We start from the raw sequence: 21,041 nt of genomic DNA, 5'->3' as shown, positions 1-21,041 counted from the left end.
AGTCCAAGACCAAAGCTTTGTCAGGGCTGGTTTTCCTTAAGGCCTGTCTGAACAGCTTGTGGATGCCCACTTTCTTGCTTTGTCCTCTCATGGTTTTCCTCTGTATATGCACATCCTGCGTGCGTGCTAAGTCTCTTCAGTCGTGTCCTACTTTTTGCACTTTTTGTCCTACTTTTTGTCCTACTTATGGACTGTAGCTCGTCAAGCTCCTTTGCCCATGAGATTCTCCAGGCAAGAATACTGAAGTGGGTTGCCATGTCCTCCTCCAGGGGACCTTCCTGACCAGATTGAACTTGCGTCTCGTGTCTCCTGCACTGGCAGGCAGGTTCTTTTCCGCTAGTGCCATTTGAGAAACCCATATGTATATCCTACTGTCTCTTGTACTTCTTATAAGGTGATCTGTCATATTGGATTAGGACCCACTCTTATGATGTCATTTATATTAATTACCTTTAAAAGATCTACCTTCAAATACTGTTAGACTTCAGTGTTTTAATAAAAGAGGAACACAGTTCAGTCCATAACACTGATTTTTATAGACACATTGTTTCACAGAACTAAGATTAAAAAAAAAAACAACACTTTAAAAATCCTTAGCTTTACACATGACTGAATTTACACTGTGTTGGTTTAACAATAAATAACATAGCAACTAATAAACATTCCTGGGTGCTTCCCTGGTTGCTCAGTAGTAAAGAATCCACCAGCAATGCAGGAGACACGAGAGACTTGGGTTTGATCCCTGGGTCAGGAAGATCCCCTGGAGGAGGGCATGGCAACCCGCTCCAGTGTTCTTACCTGGGAAATCCCAAGGACAGAGGACCCTGGTGGGCTACAGTCCATAAAATTACAGAGTTGGATAGGACTGAAGTGATTGAGCAGGCACACACAAGTGCTTTCTTTGTGTAGGCAAAGTGTTAGGCTCTATGGATTTGAGATAAATAAGACCAGTGCCTTGGCCTCAATTCTTCTCCCAGAAACAAATGCAAAACACAGAACTAGAAATATATTCTGATAACTAGAGATGCTGTCCTAGTTCCAACTGATAACTTTCTGAGAAATTTGTTGTATTATGCATAAATATAGGAAAGGTAAAGGATTCTGAATGGATATATGTTATACAAAATATGTAGTCCTTAGGATCAGTGGCCAATTTTTAACTTTACCACCTAACAGGTTTCTCGTTTACTGTAAGTACTGTCATCGATTTTCATTGCTGTACTCTTTCATCTTCTTTATTGAGAAATTCTGAAGACACTATGACTATAATTTCATTCTTGATGTAATGAAAAAAATAGCTAGTACAAATTGCTAAAAATTTGAATGTAACAAAAGTATATACATAATGAATGATATTTGGCTTTATGTTTTTCCTACATAAACACTCTTATCTTTTGTCTTTACATTAAGATATTGTCTAAGTATTAAACATAAATTTATGTGTGTGGGTGTGTATGTGTGTGTGTGTATGTATGTGTGTGTGTATATATATATATATATAAATATATATACCAGCTATATATACCAGTATATATATATATACCACCAGCTTCCCTGGTGGCTCAGATGGTCAAGAATCTGCCTGCAATGCAGGAGACCTGGGTTTGATCCCTTGTTTGGGAAGATCCCTTGCAGAAGGAAATGGCTACCCACTTCAGTATTCTTGTCCAGAGAATTCCATTGACAGAGGAGCCTGGAGAGCTACAGTCCATGGGGTCGCAAAGAGTCGGATACAATTGAGCGACTAACACTTGCCTTGCCTATATATCAGATCAGATCAGATCAGATCAGTTGCTCAGTCATGTCCGACTCTTTGCGACCCCATGAATCGCAGCACGCCATATATATATATATATATATATATATATATATATATATATATATTTTTATCAGTTGGAACAGTGATATTCATCTTTACCTATTTTCACTTAGTATAGATTTGACATCTTTCCTCACAACATATTAAAACCTACATTATTTTATTCATATGAATGTATGTAACAAATCATTTAATTTGTCTAGTGTGAAAGCTGTGCTTAGATTGTTCCAGCTCTGTTGTTATCAAAAAAAAAAAAAAAAAAAAAGAAGTATTTCCTTAAAGTTTGTACCTACATCTCTGCTACAATGACCTCTAAAATTTTTGAATGATTTAGCTCTTATGCTCAGATCTTTTCTTAGGTAGCCAGCAATTATTCCATTTTCTTTGGACTCTTTATCCTATTGATCTCTAATTGGTCTGGCACTTTAGGAAATCTAAATCCTTAACTTTCTGTGATGTGCATTACAAACATCTTTTCAAGTCTCTCAGTTGACTTAGAAATTTATCAATATAGATCAATTGATATAAAATTTTATATATTTTAAAATATTATACATGTAATTTCATATTTTAGAAATATACCAATAAAAAGTGAAGAGATGTAAGTATACAGTTGATAGAAATAATAAAATAAACTTCTGTATGCCTTATAAAGCAAGTTAAGAAATAGATCATTGAAAGGTTGTTGTTGAATCACGCGAATACACCGGGATTCTTAGCCCCCAGAGGAGAAGAATTCAGTCCGGGGCCAGAGACGAGGCTTGATCGCTCAGAGCTTTTGTGTAATAAAGTTTTATTAAAGTATAAAGGAGATAGAGAAAGCTTCTGATATAGGCATCAGAAGGGGGCAGAAAGAGTACCCACTTGCTAGTGTTAACAATGAAGTTATATACTCTCCAATGAATCCAAAGAATGTCTGAAGGTTGTAAAGACCTCACCAGACCTACTCCCATAATTTACATTTTAAGATAACAGAACGTTTAATCCAGAGACTGTCCTTAGGCAAGATACATTATTGTTATATAATCCTAAGGAATGTGGAGAAAGAAAAAAAGTTTGTCCTTTCTTCCTCCTTGAGAATTCCAGACCCCTCTCTCCTTGGGGACCCCTAGACTCCCTATCAACCTGCCTAGGAACTGACTCTCTCACTGTTGCAGTTCTTAGAAATGCTCTTCTGTCATTAGAAACCACAAGCCTGACTTTGGTGAACATTTTCTTGGAAATTTCACATCTATCATTATATATGATTTCTTTAACACTCTGCAATTTAATTTTTTAATATTATACATACAAGCAAAGAAGTGTTGTTTATGCAGAATAGTTTTAACGATACAACCATGTGTTTTCTTTTGTTTAAGTTCTGTATTCTGTTGTATACATGATGTTTTGTGTATTGACAACTAGCTACTTGGGCTTCCCGGTGGCGCTAGTGGTAAAGAACCTGTCTGCCAAGCAGGAGACATAGGAGACTTTCGATACTTGGGTTGGGGAGATCCCCTGGAGGCGAGCATAGCAACTGACTCCAGTTTTCTTGCCTGGAGGATCCCATGGACAGAGGAGCCTGGTGGCTATAGTCCATAGGTTTGCAGAGTTAGACATAACTGAAGAGACTTAGCAGGCACACAACTAACTATTTATATTTTATTATATAATACTGCTACTATGAACATTCTTGTGTATGCCCTCTGTTGTAGAAGAGCAAACATGCCAACAGCATATAAACCATATATCTACGTTTAAATCTTTATCTATATTTTCCTCTACTGGGTAATTTCAGACTTTTGTCAAAAAATTATACTTTAACCAAGGCTATACAAATTTTTACCTTAACCAACACAGCGTTTTATTCCTCATTATACCACATTTTTAGGAAGCATATTATCAAATGAGTTTTATTAATCAATGAGGAATAATTGACATACCATAAAATTCACACATGTGCAACGATATTTATTATGTTTACAAAGTCCAGCAACTGTCACCATGTTGTAATTTTATAATTCCCCCAAAGAAATGATTTTTCTGAGCTTTGTCAAAGTGATAGATCTGAAATACTATCTTAGGTTTCATTTAGATTTCCTTCATTATTACTGGCTTGAGTAACTTTTAATACTTTATGGGCTATTTTTGTTTCTGTCCCATGAATAACCTTCTCTTGTTGTTCATCCATTTTTTTCTAAAGGGTTTCTTGTGTCTTCATTATTATTTCAATAAATTCTTTTTATATTTTAGATAAGCCTTTGTTAGTTTCATGTACTGTAGAGACTTTGGCAGTTTATCATGTGCTTCTCATTCTCTTAAATATTGCATGAAGAACTTTGGGTTTTAAACCTAATGAAGTAAAATAATTAGCCATTTTCTTTTTTAAACACTTGAGGAAATCCTTTCTTACTCTAAAAGCATAAAGATTTACTTTTATATTGTCCTCAAAGAAATCATGATTTTGCTTTTGAAGATTTTAATCTACTTAGTAATTTATTTTTCTGTATTTTGTATGTTGGGCTCAATTTCTCTTCTTTATACCTTTCTTCCTTTGCTCTTCCTTCTTCCTCATTCTCCCCTGTCTCCTTCCTTCTCTACCCCTCTTCTCTCTTTTTTCTTCCCACTATTGCCCAGGGATACAGAGTTGTACCATTATAATTTATTTAAAGCTTTTTCTTTTTCCTACTTATCTGCAATGCTTCCTGTATCATTAAGCATTTTCACTACTTAAGTGGTTTTTCTTTGATTCATTATGATATTTGCTTTTTTCTATATTTGTTCTTGTTGCTAGCTTTATTAAGACATAACTGGACTTTTCTGGGGGTCCTGTGATTAAACTCTATGCTGTGGCTAGGACAGGAACAGCTCAGTTACAGGGTCTTCTCAGAATCCACAGTCTGACCAAGTTTGTCCAACTTGCCTCTGGGGATCCCACAGGGTTTGAGCCAGTTGTGGGCCACTTCAAGGTCTACAGCTGGGACAGAGGTCTGGATGTTTATTACTCAACGTGGAGTGAGCAGGGCTCCTCTTGATTTCCTTGGCATATGATGTTAGTAACAGAGCCAAAGAGAAACATACTATAGCTGAGTTCTCAGCGGTACAGAACTTTTTGCCATGTCTGCAGCCTAGAACCCACTCTCTGGGTCAGTTATCTGCTTGCAAGCCTCCCCTCTCAAAAGTCATTGTCTGTCTTGGACTGTACCCAGATTTCACAATCTCCTGTCCTAATCTCAGGGCTCCCACAAGACACATATGTCTGTGAATAAATGCCAAATCATTGCTGTGGGGGCGGGTGGGGGGTACATGATGGATATCTTATTTGGTCATCCCATTCAAAATATCTGGAAGGGTAACACCCTCTGTCCTAGTATATCTTCAGGAAAATCTTGATAATTCTTAGCCCTTTGCTGTTCTAAATAGATTTCTAAAATTAAATGTGAAATTCTAAAAAAATTGTAAAGTTTCATGAATCTTGGGATTTTGAGATTTAGTGAGAAATACAAGGAATTACAGTGAGTCAGTGAGTAAAGAATCCTTCTGAAATGCAGGAGATGCAGGAGACAGGGGTTCTATCTCTGAGTTGGGAAGATCCCCTTGAGGAGGGCATGACAACTCACTCCAGTATTCTTGCCTGGAGAATCCCATTGACAAAAGGGCCTGGCTGGCTACAGTCCATAGATTCACTTCATAACTGAAGTGACTGAGCATACAAGTATGCACAAGGAATCTGTAGATAAATTGGAGAGAACGAAAAACTTTAGGAATTTTGATTTTCCTATCAATGAACATGAGAGCTCTATTTATTTTCTATAAAGGGTTTCAGCAAGACTTTATAATTCTAATCTGCATATTTTATGAATTTCTTTTAAAATTATTCAAAAATTATAAGTTGAAATATACAATTTAGTTAAACTTAATTCATACACAGAAATTGTAGTTGCCATTTCATCTTTTTTATATTATTGAAATAATCAAACTCTCACATTCATTCTAATAACAAAACTGTATATTCTCTTGGAATAAGCAGAGTTTCAGGTTATCTAAAGAGACATTCAAGAGCAGAGACTCAGAATTGGAAATCACCACAGGAATTAGACCTTGGGTAGGAACACCTGAACTCTAATTAATGAGTTGCTGGAAATTTATTGTGGACAAACTTGAGAGCTTAAAAATCCAGTGCGTCCCAATCATCAGGTTCAGTTCAGTTCAGTCACTCAGTCATGTCCAACTCTTTGTGACCCTATGGATTGCAGCACGCCAGGCTTACCTGTCCATCACAAACTCCCAGAGTTTGCTCAAACTCATGTTCATTGAGTCGGTGAGGCCATGCAACCATCTCGTCCTCTGTCATTCCCTTCTCCTCCTGCCTTCAATCTTTCGCAGCATCAGGGTCTTTTCAAATGAATCAGTTCTTCGCATCAGGTGGCCAAAGTATTGGAGCTTCAGCTTCAGCATCAGTCCTTCCATATGAATATAAAGGACTGATTTTCTCTAGGATTGACTGGCTTGATGACCCTGCTGTCCAAGGGACTCTGAAGAGTCTTCTCCAAACCTCAGTTCAAAAGCATCAATTCTTTGGCACTCAGCTTTCTTTATGGTCCAGCTCTCACATCCGTACATGACTACTGGAAAAGCCATAGCTTTGACTAGATGGACCTTTGTTGTCAAAGGAATGTCTCTGCTTTTTAATATGCTGTCTAGGTTGGTCATAGCTTTTCTTCCAAGGAGCAAGCATCTTTTAATTTCATGGCTGGAGTCACCATCTGCAGTGATTTTGGAACCCAGGAAAATAAACTCTATCACTGTTTCCATTGTTTCCCCAACTATTTGCTGGAGAAATAGTGATGGGACTGGATGCCATGATCTTTGTTTCTTGAATGTTGAGTTTTAAACCAGCTTTTTCATTCTCCTCTTTCACTTTCATCAAGAGGCTCTATAGTTCCTCTTCACTTTCTGCCATAAGGGTAGTGCAATCTGAGTATCTGAGGTTATTGATATTTCTCATGGCAATCTTGATTCCAGCTTGTGCTTCATCCAGCCCTGCATTTAGCATGATATACTCTGTATAGAAGTTAAATAAGCAGGGTGACGATATACAGCCTTGATGTACTCCTTTCCCGATGTGGAACCAGTCTGTTGCTCCATGTACAGTTCTAACTGTTGCTTCTCGACCTGCATTCAGATTTCTCAGGAGGTGGTGGTCAGGTATTCCCATCTCTTAAAGAATTTTCTACTTTGTTGTAGTCCACACAGTCAAAGACTTTAGCATAGTCAATAAAGCAGAAGTAGACTTTGTTTTGAATTTTCTTGCTTTTTCAATGATCCAACAGATGCTGGTAATTTTATCTCTGGTTCCTCTGACTTTTCTAAATCCAGCTTGAACATCTGGAAGTTCTAGGTTCATATACTATTGAAGCCTAAGTTGGAGAATTTAATTGTGCAGTAGTTTGAACATTCCTGGCATTGCCTTTCTTCTGGATTGGAATGAAAACTGACCTTTTCCAGTCCTGTGGCCACTGCTGAGTTTTCCATATTTGCTGGCCTATTGAATGCAGCACTTTCACAGCATCATCTTTTAGGATTTGAAATAGCTCACTGAAATTCCATCACCTCTACTAGCTCTGTTCCTGTGGCCGCTGCTGAGTTCCATATTTGATGGCCTACTGAGTGCAGCACTTTCACAGTATCATCTTTTAGGATTTGAAATAGCTCACTGAAATTCCATCATCTCTACTAGCTCTGTTCTTAGTGATGCTTCCTAAGGCCCACTTGTCTTCGCAGTCCAGGATGTTTGGCTGTAGGTGAGTGATCACACCATCATGGTTATCTGGATCACAGAAGAACTATACAAAAAAAGATCTTAATGACCTGATTGTAGAGGAGTCCCCACAATATTGTGAGATTTCTTTCCAGGAGCTCAACCAATTTTTCATAATAAAAGTAAAATAAATAGCCCTTGTTTCCAGTTAGGGGAAGAGGAAAAGAATCATTTTGAAAGCAATCAGAGCCCTCTGTTCATCCTAACAAGGCTGTCCTCAGGGTAAACTAGTTAACTGGTGCACAATGTGCTAGGGATTATCAGAGCCTAACTGACCTGAGGCAAGAATACTTGACTCCAAGCCCCTCTAGACTACTGGATGGAAAAGGGATATACCCAACTTCAGACCATCCTGCCCCAAATAAAGTGGGGGAAAAAACTGAGAGATAGTTTTGAAGAATACAGAGGCTTAGAGTCAGTAAAATACTGAGACTAATCTTTGGACCATAGAATGCTTCTCTCCCCAACTCACCACCACCTTTCAAACACCTGTTTACAGTAGTCTCTTACCCAGTATATCATGTCTTGCTATCAAGTGAAAATTACAAGGAACATCAAAAGGCAAAAACACACTTTGAGTAGACAGCAATCATCAGAACCAGAGATGGCAAGAATGCTGTAATTATCAAAACAAGGTTTGAAATCAATGTTGATTAATATGCTAAGGGATCTAATGGATAAAGTAGACAGTATGTAAGAACAGATGTTCTGTATAAGCAGAGAGATGTAAATCCTGAGAAAAACCAAAAAAGAAGAGATAAAAACAGTGTAGCAGAAATGAATTCAAAGATAAATTTATACTGACATACTTAATAGTCATTTCTAGAGGACAGAAACTGAGGGAATAATTTCTATCACATTCTATGAGGATAGTATGATAAAAATGTAAAAACTAGACGAGGACATTACAAGGGAAAAAAAGCTTGTTATATTTGTATAAAAAAGTTTATACAAATATATGTTGTTAACATAGATGCAGAATTCTCAAAAAATGTTAGAAATTTCTGCTCTGTGAAAGACAATGTCAAGAGAAAGAAATGCAAGGCACTGAATAGGAGACAATGTTTGCAAAAAACATGTCTGATAAAGAACCAAAATGTTTTTTAAAAACACTTATAATACCCCAAGAAGAGATCATGAAACCTGATTAAATAGTGGGACAAAGATAATAATGAACTGTATACAAAGATAGAAATTTGACAAATAAGTATATAAAAAATGCTCCATGTAATTTTTTTTGAAAGAGATGCAGATTATAATAATAATGAGATAACCACTGCACATCTATTAGAATGGCCAAAATGCAGATCACTGACAACTCCAAAAGCTCAGAAGTTGTGGAGCTCTTCTTATTGCTGCTGCTGCTGCTGCTGCTAAGTCGCTTCAGTCGTGTCCGACTCTGTGCGACCCCAGAGACGGCAGCCCACCAGGCTCCCCTGTCCCTGGGATTCTCCAGACAAGAACACTGGAGTGGGTTGCCATTTCCTTCTCCAATGCATGAAAGTGAAAAGTGAAAGGGAAGTCGCTCAGTCGTTATTGCTAATAGGATCTAAAATGGTGCAGTCACTTGGGAAACACTTGGTGCTTTCTTAAATTCTTGGTATCACACTTCTTGGTATTTACTCAAAGGAAATGAGAACTTATGTTTACACAAAAGGTGATGTTTATAGATATTTATAGAAATTTCATTCATAACTGCCCAAACTTGGAAGAAACTAAGTAGTAAATGAATAAACTGTGGCAGATCTAAAGAAGGAATATTATTCAGCTCTAAAAAATGAGTTATCAAGTCCCAGAAAAACATCAAACCATGGGAGCACCTTTAGTGCATACTATTAAGGAAAAATTCCAGGCTGAAAAGTCTATGTACTGAATGATTCAAACTCTGACATTCTGTAAAGGCAAAACTATGGAGACAACAAAAAGATCAATGGTTGCCAGGATGTGGGATGAAAGTGGGGCATTAATATGCAAAGCACAAAATAATTTGGAAACAGTGAAAATACTCTGTATGATACCATAATGACTGATACATGTCTTTATTATTTGTCTAAGACAACCCAATTTATACTTGGTGTTAATTATTTTGTAAACCATGAACTTTGGGTGGTTATAATGTTTCAGTGTGAGTTCATCAACCGTAACAAATGTACCATTCTATTGGAGATGTTGATAATGGGATAGTCTATGCAAGTGTGAAGACAAGCATATGTGGGAAATATCTCCACTTTTCCCTCAATTTTGCTATCATCTAAAATTGTTCTAAAAATAAAGTATTAATTCATAGATTGTGATACAGAAATCATACATGTTAGTTTTCTCTCATGTCTTTAAAAAAATAAATAGTCTATGAAGCCTAATAAGGTTGTCTCTGGATTAATATCTACAGCTTGCATGAGTTACCACTGAGAGATTGGTACCTGTCTTCTGCTGAATACCTCAATCTGTCTCATCTATAGTATGGCATTTTGTTATATACTTAGGCTCCCTCTAAGAATTCTTTGAAACTAAAAGGTATCTCAGTAGACTCATCATGAAGGATTAAAATAATAGATTCAAACAGCAACAATATTTCCATGGTAGTTCAAATTTAGTGGCCATTGATCAATTACTTGTGAATTTTCTATTGTGTTTATAACTCATTTTGTGTAACAAAATAATAACAGAAAAAAAGATTGGTGGTAAATTTTAATTCCATATTTTTGTTTTACAGGTCTTCATCATAACATTTAGAATGTCTTAAGAAACTTACAACTTTTTCATACTTTAGCACAATTTTGTTCTTGTGTTGATATGTATTTCATACTGTGCATATCCGCTTCAAATAAAGAATTTTAGTATACTAAGTACTTTAGTATACTAAAATACTTTAAGCTATATCTTTCAAAAATGTTTTGCACAATAATTTCTCCTAAGAACTTAGTAATCAAGACAGGATGTCACACACATAGAGCAACACATCTAAAAAACATAAGCATATTTGTGGGGAAACTGTGGTGCTTTGTTTTCACCCAGTCTTTGGCAATTTCAAGCTGAATGTCCTTGGAAATGGCTTTTTTTATTACCAAGTTAAATCATTGCCTATATAACTTCAACTGAGCAAGTGAGCACACACATGCATATAAAACTTCTGACATATATCCAAGCACTACAAAATAGTGACAATTCTTTAAAAGGCTATTCAACCTGGAGTACATAAAAGCACCATTTCTGAATAGAATCTGTAAGAAAGGAACATTCTTGTCTGAATTTTTCTTTACTTAGATGCAACACATATTTTTTTGTGTATACAAATGATTGACTTAGTAATTTGCAAATACTTGTTCTTTACAAATCTCCTAAAATGAATATTTAGAATGTGTCCTTTTCATAAAACATCATTTCAAGGTGACACTCAAATGTGTGATACAAGTAATGCATGCATGTATAATCTCCATTCCAAAGGGGGTTGTATTAGATTTAAGTTACTCAGGGATTTCCTATGGAGAAAATAATAGCAAATCAATGAGATCTAACTCAGCGAGACAAGGTAAATTGATACTGGTGGGATTCTTCAACAATGTGCGTGAACCCAAAACTGTAACAAGCGGAAAGGTAGAAAGATAGTCCTGATTGGAAATTAGAAAACCTCTGAGAGCTGATTTGGTGTTTATGGTGATTTAGTTGCTAAGTCATGTCTGACTCTTGTGACCCCATGGACTGTAGCTTCCCAGACTTCTCTGTCCATGGGATTTCCCAAGCAAGAACACTGCAATGGGTTGTCATTTCCTTCTCTAGGGGGTCTTCCAGACCCAGGGATTGAACCCACAGCTCTAGTATTGTTGGTGGATTCTTTACTGTTGAGTCATCAGAGAGGTCCTTTGTGTTAATAGGATGCAGCTAATCTGCCATATGACATTTAATTGGAGAGAAACCATGAGTATGAAATCCATCAGTACTTGGAGTTGTGGTTAAAATTTTTGATTGAATTTATTTCCTAAAAGAACTTATTTTTGTCAAAGAATTGTATTTTTATTTGATTTTATTGAGTTTATTTTATTTTACATACTACTGTTCTTTTACTACCCAAACATTCTTTCTCCCTCCATCTCACTTCCCATACCTTCTTCTCTACCTTTCTATCTTCTTTCCTTTCTTCCTTCTTTCTCTTCCTCCATCTTTCATTAATATTTTAAATTTCACTTCGTTTTAAGATCTAAATGTGATAAGTAATCAAGAGTTCCTTCATAGCACATCAGAAAATTAGTGGTGCAATTTTTTTTCCCAGGAAATATGTATGCTAATAAGTTCAAGCCTACTTCTTTCATTTTCTCCAGGAAGACCCACTACGCTATGTGAGACTATGGGGAAAGCAGAGATTTGGCTCATCAGGACATACTGGGATTTTGAATTTCCTCGTCCATACTTACCAAATTTTGAGTTTGTAGGAGGATTGCATTGTAAACCGGCCAAACCACTACCTAAGGTAGGTCTGTTACAGTGGAAATTTCTTTTGTACTTTATATAACACCCTGATTTTCCTTTAAAGCTTGCAGTATCAATGACAGAGATATGCTTGCTAATGAATTACTTCAGTTTTATACTTCAAATCTATTTTCAAAATCATAGGAGAAGTCTCTTATGAGTAATTTTACCTTTTTTTACTTGAATACTTAATCAGAAGGATGAAATCTTCCAAGTGGCATGTTAAAAATATCAGTGTGTCCGTAGTACAGACATTGGGTTGAAAAACAGGAAGCTAGAACCTTGGCTATCACTAAGGAGACTGCTGCTGTCTTCCTAAGAAGCATGATGCAATTATAAATAGGGATATTTACTATGATCATTTGAGTGATAAAGATGCTTTCATAAAAGCTAAGTGTTGATAGAAGACATGGAACCAGACAGGGCTTCTTGGAGAGCAGTAGACTTTACTGAGCCAGGAAAGAATTGCTTGAAAAAAATTTTTTGAGATGAAAATGATACGTTCAATTTCAAATTCACTTTAAGAAGTCAAAGAAATTTTCAGGTGAAGATTTCTAAAAATCATATGGTTAATACAAGATTTCAGTCTCAGCTGAGAACACTGGAAATAAATTTGGGAGTCATTAATGTAAATTAGAAATCATATAACTGAGAAACCGAAATGCTGAATTGGCTCTTTATAACTATGATACCAGGAATTTTTTTGGAGTAAAAAAGAAAATCATGCACCCATATTCCAATGTTAGAAAGAATTAATAAGGAGTGCCAGAAATATAGGAAGAAAACAATATTTAGAAGCATAAAAAGAGAATAGTAGGTAAACAAAGTAAGAATATTATACTTGACTATATTCATCAACAGGCAGTGAAGAGACAGATATTTATTTGCTTGTGTTGTAGGTAAATGAGCATACTCTTTGTACAAGAGGGCAGGTTAGATGATGTTCCCATAAGAGTTCTTGATTTCTCTTTAGGGGAAGATGGATACTGAAGTTTAAAATTTCACTTCCGGATTGTGAATATGTGTTTCATGCCAATAGGTTATAGCTAAAGACAAGCTCCATTGAGTGTTATTACTGGAGATAAGAAACCAATATCTAGAATAAATAAAGGTACAGAAAGATGCATGACATATTCCATGGCTCACTTGCCACATCATTATGTTTATCGTTCCACTCCTACTTTTCACATGCAGGCGATTTCAGAAAAATGGCTCAGACATGTTTCATAAGAGGGGAAATGTATTCCATTCCAAAACTCAGTTATTAATATAGATATTTCAGAAATATGATACCAATCATGGCTTATCTTTCTCATGAAAGAATTATGCCAATCACTGGATACACAAAATAAAAAAGCAATGAAATTAAACTAAGAAACCAAATCAAACAGATAAGTGTATAATTCTTATACACAGGTATGTGTGTCTATGCCTTTGTGTGTGTGTGTGTGTGTGTGTGATGTTTTTTTATTCAATCACTGTCTATGTAGGGAGATGAATCATAGAGATAAAACACCAGTTCCTAGGACATCAGGTATTCTCTTAATTTTAACTGAGTTAAAAAGAGTGATCTGCTTTTGTTTATGGCATTGTCCTTCCCTTGGTAATTTTACTAGCCTTTAACTGAGAAACGCCAGTGACTGCAGGATAACCACGAATAGTTACAAAGAGATGACACGTCTCTAGAAAGTGACATTCACATAGATAATGAGGAACCTCAATCCCAGACTTTCCTGTCCCCAATTTGCACAACTTCCCAGGTGATGCTAGAGGTAAAGAACCCACCTGCTAATGCAGGAGACCAGGTAAGAGATGTGAGTTTGATCCCCAGGTCAGGAAGTTTCCCTGGAGGATGAAATGGCACCATGGTGGGCTCCAGTCCATGAGGTTGCAAAGAGCTGGACACGACTGGAGCAACTTAGCATCTAAGTGATCATCAGGAGAATTTTATTTGCAGAGAAATGTATAATTTACTTCTGTTCTAAGACTCACATTTTGGGCACATTGTTAGTGTCACACCCTTGTGAAACAGAAGCACTGTCTCATAAGTGTTATAATGACTGTAACAGGAATTTCACTCCATTATCTTTTTTCAAATATATTACTATATATAGCAGTTGTTTAAAATCATTTTAGCCCTATTAAACAGGGAAATAATAAACATGAGGAAAATATTCTAAATGCCTAACAGGAAGCTAGATAAAGTTATTCAAAAGGTATTGACTGTAAACTGGGATGCTAAAAATTTTAAAAGCCTAATTCAGAATCCTTCTTTGGGCTTTCTTCCAAAGAATATTTTTACAAGTTTGCAGACAGGTCTGTTGGTTCATAAAATTAAACTTTGGGAGTAATAGTTCCATGTACCATGAGAACATCTACCTTTTATCACCTATTAATTTTGTATAATGGTTTGGTTTCATGTTTTTATTGTGTAATCACCCATTGTATATTTAGCCCATCATTTCAGAAATACATTTCCTCCTAACAAGACTGGATGGTTCTATATGGCAGAAGACAGAATCAATCTAACAATGTCCCTCACACATCTCTTGAGTCTTCCAATTTAGAAGTGTAAGAGAGTCTTTTCCCCCCTGTGATTGGCACTTATGTAATAAATATAATTTTGTTGATGTGTTCAGTTGTTCAGTCACATCTGACTCTGCAACCGCATGGACTGCACTTCTCTGTCCTTCACTATCTCCCAGAGTTTGCCCAAACTCATGTCCATTGAATTAATAGTGCAATAAAATATAATCTTATCCCTGCAGGAAATGGAAGAATTTGTCCAAAGTTCGGGTGAAGATGGTATTGTGGTATTTTCTCTGGGGTCAATGATCAAAAATCTCACAGAAGAAAAAGCCAATCGCATTGCCTCAGCTCTTGCCCAGATTCCACAAAAGGTTAGTATAAACTGCAATCCTGGTGAGCAGAGTCACTTTGCAATTGTAGAGAGTGGGTGGCTTTTAATATTCTTTCCAGATAAAAGTTGTAACTCGTCCTTCATGAAATAAAACTGGCACCACCTTTAAGTAAAAATGTTTCAAAAGATTCGGATGTATTTGGGACACACTTTACCACTTTCTTACTGAAACTTCACATTACTATGAAAATACATCTTTTCATGAAGTCATTTATTTTCAATGAAATAGAGACGAAATGTTAAGATTCTAGTAATTTTTCCATATCAGAACTTATTAAATGCCATGTACTCTGCCACATCTTTTATACACATAATCTTATTTAATTCTTAGATTGCCCATTATGAGGTAGCGGTTTCCACTGGTCACATAGACATCCTAGGAAACTGAGGCTTATAGGGGTGAAATAATCTGCTGAGGATCACACAATGAGTATATGGTAGTCTTATGTCTGTTGGACTCCAGGGAGCACAGCTTTAACCTCTCTGTTATTCAGCTGGCCATACTGTTCAATCCAGAAAAATGAATACACCATCCCAACCATGGTCTTTCAAAGAGGACAGGAAAGATTCCTTGAAAGATCTGAGAACCAAGTCACCTTAGTAATGGGGAAAAAACCCAGAAAGTGCAGTTCCATCTTCAAGGAGCATACAGCCAAATAAAGAGACTAGATCAACATACATACTAATGGGATAGTGGCCCAGACAGATGAAACTGACTGTCTAGATAGGCACTCATTTATTTAGACAGCTATACCTCAGTCAGTTGGTACACGTACCCTATTGCCTTCAGTTCAGTTCAGTTGCTCAGTCATGTCCAACTCCTTGTGACCCCATGGTCTGCAGCATTCCAGGCCTCCCTGTCCATTGCCAACTCCAAGAGTTTACTCAAAGTAATGTCCATTGAGTCGGTGATGCCATCCAACTGTCTCATCCTCTGTCGTCCCCTCCTCCTCCTGCCTTTAATCTTTCCTAGCATCAGGGTCTTTTCCAGTGAGTCAGCTCTTCGCATCAGGTGGTCAAAGTACTGGAGTTTCAGCTTCAGCATCTCAGTCCTTCCAAATGAATATTCAGGGCTGATTTCCATTAAGATGGACTGGTTGGATCTCCTTCAAGTCCAAGGGATTCTCAAGAGTCTTCTCCATCACCACAGTTCAAAAACATCAATTCTTTGGCACTCAGCTTTCTTTATGGTCCAACTCTCACATCCATACATGACTACTGGAAAAACCAGAGCTTTGACTAGATGGACCTTTGTTGGCAAAGCAATGTCTCTGCTTTTTAATATGCTGTCTAGATTAGTCATAGCTTTTCTTCCAAGGAGCAAGTGTCTTTTAATTTCATGGCTACAGTCACCATCTTCAGTGATTTTGGAACCCAAAGAAATAAAAGCCTGTCACTGATTCACTGTTTTTCCATCTATTTGCCATGAAGTTATAGGACCAGATGCTATGATCTTAGTTTTCTGAATGTTGAGGTTTAAGTCAACTTTTTCACTCTCCTCTTTCACTTTCATCAAGAGGCTCATTAGTTCTTCTTCATTTTCTGCCATAAGGGTGGTGTCATCTTCATATCTGAGGTTATTGATATTTCTCCTGGCAATCTTGATTCCAGCCTGTGCTTTATCCAGCCCAGTGTTTCTCACGATGTACTCTGCATATAAGTTAAATAAGCAAGGTGACAATATACAGACTTGATGTACTCCTTTCCCTATTTGGAACCAGTCTGTTGTTCCATGTCCAGTTCTAACTGTTGCTTCCTGACCTGCATACAGATTTCTCAAGTGGCAGGTCAGTTGGTCTGGTATTCCCATCTCTTGAAGAATTTTCCACAGTTTATTGTGATCCACACAGTCAAAGGCTTTGGTATAGTCAATAAAGCAGAAGTAAATGTTTTTCTGGAACTCTCTTGCTTTTTTGATAATCCAACAGATGTTGGTAATTTGATCTCTGGTTCCTCTGCCTTTTCTAAATCCAGCTTGAACACCTGGAAGTTCATGGTTCATGTACTGTTGAAGCCTGGATTGGAGAATTTTGAGCATTAATTTACTAGTGTATGAGATGATCTAGTTCTCTTAAATTAAAAAAAAAAATCTTACAAATTATAATTTTAATTTACCCTTTCAGAATATCAAGTGGTATTTGCTGTTTTCAGATTTTGGTATAGACTTTTTCTTGAAAAACTTTCTTTATAATATTTTTTGTTTTTGATTTTTAAGTTAAAGTTAACTGCCGTAAAAGGTACACATGAACATGTCCATTGTTTGAACCTTTTAATAAACTTCTGTTTACTTCATATAACATCTCAGCACAGGCTTTCAAACAGCAAAACAAAGAAACAAACAAAAAAACTGGTATGGACTATATGATTTCTAAATAGCTCTATAGCTTTAAAATGCCTTAATTTTGTTTGTTTGTTTGTTTGTTTTTACTTCACAATTAAAGCACTGTCTTCAACAGGTTTTATGGAGATACAAAGGAAAGAAACCTGCCACGTTAGGAGCCAATACTCGGCTCTATGATTGGATACCACAGAATGATCTTCTTGGTAAGACCAAGGAAATTCAATAAACAAGTTAAATATTTAAATTTCCACATTTTACTTGCACTTTTGAAGCAAATATAATAAAGAATTGGTCAATAATTTTAGATTGATACTTCCTCTGATTGTCAAAAGGGGATCTTCATTTAAGACTCTCATCATTCTTTAAATTTCAATCTCAGTTCAGCTATTACCTCCTCAATAAGTCTTTCCAGACAATGCAAAGGGGATTAATTTTGCCTTTTTCAGGGATCATGGTATTTTTGAGGTAGAAATTACCCATGTTTTCAGCTTTCATAGACAATATTGCCTTCTTCATTGAGTTATCCAAGAGTTTTTACCCCATGTTTTTCTGAAATTCTGTTAATGTTTCACCCACATATCATCTAATCGCCTATCTAGGTCATCCCAAAGCAAAAGCATTTATCACTCATGGTGGGACCAATGGGATCTATGAAGCTATCTATCATGGGGTGCCTATGGTGGGAGTCCCAATGTTTGCTGATCAGCCTGACAACATTGCTCACATGAAGGCCAAAGGAGCAGCTGTGGAAGTGAATATAAACACAATGACAAGTGCAGATTTGCTCAATGCCTTGAGAACAGTCATTAATGAGCCTTCGTAAGTACTACTATTTTATTTTATTTTATGCGTGTGTGTGTGTGTTTGGCTGTACTGGGTCTTCATTGCCTCTCACAAACTCAGTAGTTGTGGTCTGCAGGTTTAGCTGCCCTACAGTACTACCACTTTTAAAGGCTTATCTTTAATTATTTTACCCGTGATACTCAAAAATGTCCAATGTTTCATGCATTTTAAACTAGTGTATTTTCAAATATAAATAACAACTGCAACATTATCATATGAGAACCATTTTATTATTTCCTCTCCCAAACTGCTGAAGCTATTGGCTGAAATTGTAAAACAAAACCAAGGTTTCAAATATTATATTAGTGCTTTCTCAAAAAAATAATGTTGGTGACTATGTAAATTCTCAGATCTTTTCCTGGACAATCTGCTTATGGACTTCCTAGTGGGTATTTTCTCTCAGTATAGGGTTATTTACAATCTTGATCTGGAGTAATTTGGAAACTATAATTCACACAAGGCCAATATACGTTCTTGGAAAAATGAGGCAATTCATTTAGAACTGACTTATTCCATCTTTTTTATATGTTTGTGTTTTACCACATTCTGTAAAGAATGTATTTCTTCCACTCCCTTCCTCATAACTCTTAACATGGTATGTGACCAGCAAAGTTCATGTCACAGCAAGAATTAACATTTTTTTTAACATACCTGTGGCTTTTGGTTCATGTAGCATGAGACATGCATCCTATACTTACTTTTTTCTTCAACTGGAAGGAGATTTTTTAATACTCAGATAATGAACAAAAGATTACTATATAGATTATTAAAAATTGCTCCTAAAAACTAATCAGAAAAAAAAAAATCTAGTAGAAAAATAAGGAAAAGTTTGAACAAGAATTTTGCAGAAAAGGAAATATGAATTGGTTATAAGCATTTGTTCATTAAAACCTCATCCCTAAATAGATAAAGTCAAATTAAAACCAGGAGATAACATTTTATATTTACCAGATTGGAAAAAATAAAGAAATTAAGAAATCTGGCAAAACTTTTGACCAGAATGTGGAACAACTGAAATCCTCAGAAACTTTTCTTGAAAGTATAAATTGATGTAACCATCTTGGAAGATGATTTGGCATTAGCTAGTAGTAGCTCAGATGGTAAAGCATCTGCCTGCAATGCAGGAGACCTGGGTTCAATCCCTGGGTCAGGAAAATGCCTTGGAGAAGGAAATGGCAACTCACTCCAATATTCTTGGCCTGGAGAATCCCATGGGCAGAGCAGTCTTGTGGGCTATAGTCCATGGGGTCACAGAGTCAGACACGACTGAGCAACTAACACACACAGTGACATCAAAGTCATGAACAATGTGAAATTCCACTTCTAGAGAAACTCTTGCCTTTGCTTTGTGAGCTTGAACATGCCATAAGTGTACATAGGAACATGGTCTATAATAGGAAAAGAAACTGAAATAACTCACTGTCTATCAACAGGGTTGCTGAGTAAATCATGGTGTATATATCTAATGCAATACTACACAGTAGTAAAAAATAAACCATGAATAAACCGTCAATACAAATTTCACAAACAATATTGAGCAAGAAAAGCAACTTATTAAAAATACGTATAAAATGATATTTCTTATTCAAAGTTCAAAAGCATGCAAATTAAATGCAAACAGGGTAAAACTACAAAGCAGTATGTGGTAATAATAAACATGCATTCAGTCTTTACCTCCATGGAAAAGAGAGAGAAATGTGTTTGGAAAGGAATCTTCAGGGTAATACTTTTAATTAATTATTCTTTCTACCTTATGTATACATGTATACTGTTAAGTACAGGATAAATTTAATTTTTTAAAAATATTGAAAATTGTATGTGTAAAGTTCTTTTAGCTCTGAAGGGAGGAGTCCTCCTAACGGATGGTAATGTATAAATTAGAGTCATGACTGTAGAGATAAAGCTTTAGGAGAAAAGCTATGAAATATTACTATACTTACCTTAAATGAAAACAAAACTCTATATATAATTTCTATGTTTTTGCCTACCAGTTATAAAGAGAATGCTATGAGGCTAAAAAGGATTCACCATGATCAGCCTGTAAAGCCCCTGGACCGAGCAGTCTTCTGGATTGAATTTGTCATGCGCCACAAAGGAGCCAAGCACCTGAGGCCAGCCGCCCACAACCTCACCTGGTACCAGTACCACTCTCTGGATGTGATTGGGTTCCTGCTGGCCTGTGTGGCAACAGCTGTATTCTTGGTCACAAAGTGCTGTCTGTTTTCTTGTCGAAAATTTGGTAAAACAGGAAAGAAGAAAAAAAGAGAATAGATCTTTCTAAGTTTGCCAAAGGCTTACATGCGCAATTCTGTTCATTCTAGCCACAATGACCTTAAACATATCTTCATCCTATTTCCAAAATTCCATTCATCTCTACCTTAACATAGATATAAATTCTAGAATTCAACAACAGCATTAACCATGGGGATGTTCCATTCTTTCTTTATCTTTTCCCATCTGGCTTTACTCTCTTCCTCAAACATTCCTAAGAAAGGTACACAAATAATTGTATATTTGTCTATTCATACTATCAGGCTTCCGTGGTGGCTCAGAAGGTAAAGAATCTGCCTGCAGTGAGGGAGACCTGGGTTTGATCCCTGGACTGGGAAGATCCCCTGGAGAAGGGAATGGCAACCCACTCCAGTATTCTTGCCTGGAGAATTCCTTGGACAGAGGAGCCTGGTGGGCCAAATACAGTCCATGGAGTTGCAAAGAGTTGGACATGACTGAGTGACTAACACTTTCACTTTCATTCATGATATTAATTTTTTCTTTATTTTTAACTTTAAGTTATATGCTGACTGACAATATATTGAATCCTAAGGAAAACATAATGTACTTACACAAATGTAAG

The 21,041-nt window shown here is 36.4% G+C and overlaps 1 protein-coding gene across 3 annotated transcripts in view; it reads left to right on the top strand.

Annotated features, from left to right (window-relative positions):
* The window catches only part of LOC129657257 (UDP-glucuronosyltransferase 2A2), a 37,214-nt gene extending 16,756 nt beyond the window's left edge, over positions 1–20,458 (top strand). For 2 of the 3 annotated variants that reach the window (XM_055587474.1, XM_055587475.1), the window contains exons 2-6: positions 11,936–12,084; positions 14,852–14,983; positions 17,460–17,547; positions 17,944–18,163; positions 20,179–20,458. In XM_055587474.1, the coding sequence (XP_055443449.1) occupies positions 11,936–12,084; positions 14,852–14,983; positions 17,460–17,547; positions 17,944–18,163; positions 20,179–20,458 (869 nt within the window). The remainder of the gene's footprint in view (positions 1–11,935; positions 12,085–14,851; positions 14,984–17,459; positions 17,548–17,943; positions 18,164–20,178) is intronic. The other variant, XM_055587476.1, reaches the window with a different exon arrangement.
* Positions 20,459–21,041: the final 583 nt, after the last annotated feature.

This window comes from Bubalus kerabau, chromosome 7 (genome assembly GCF_029407905.1).
Source record: "Bubalus kerabau isolate K-KA32 ecotype Philippines breed swamp buffalo chromosome 7, PCC_UOA_SB_1v2, whole genome shotgun sequence".
Taxonomy (NCBI): Eukaryota; Metazoa; Chordata; class Mammalia; order Artiodactyla; family Bovidae; genus Bubalus; species Bubalus kerabau.
Note: the sequence above shows the minus strand (reverse complement) of the source record. Positions and strands in the feature narration are given on the sequence as shown.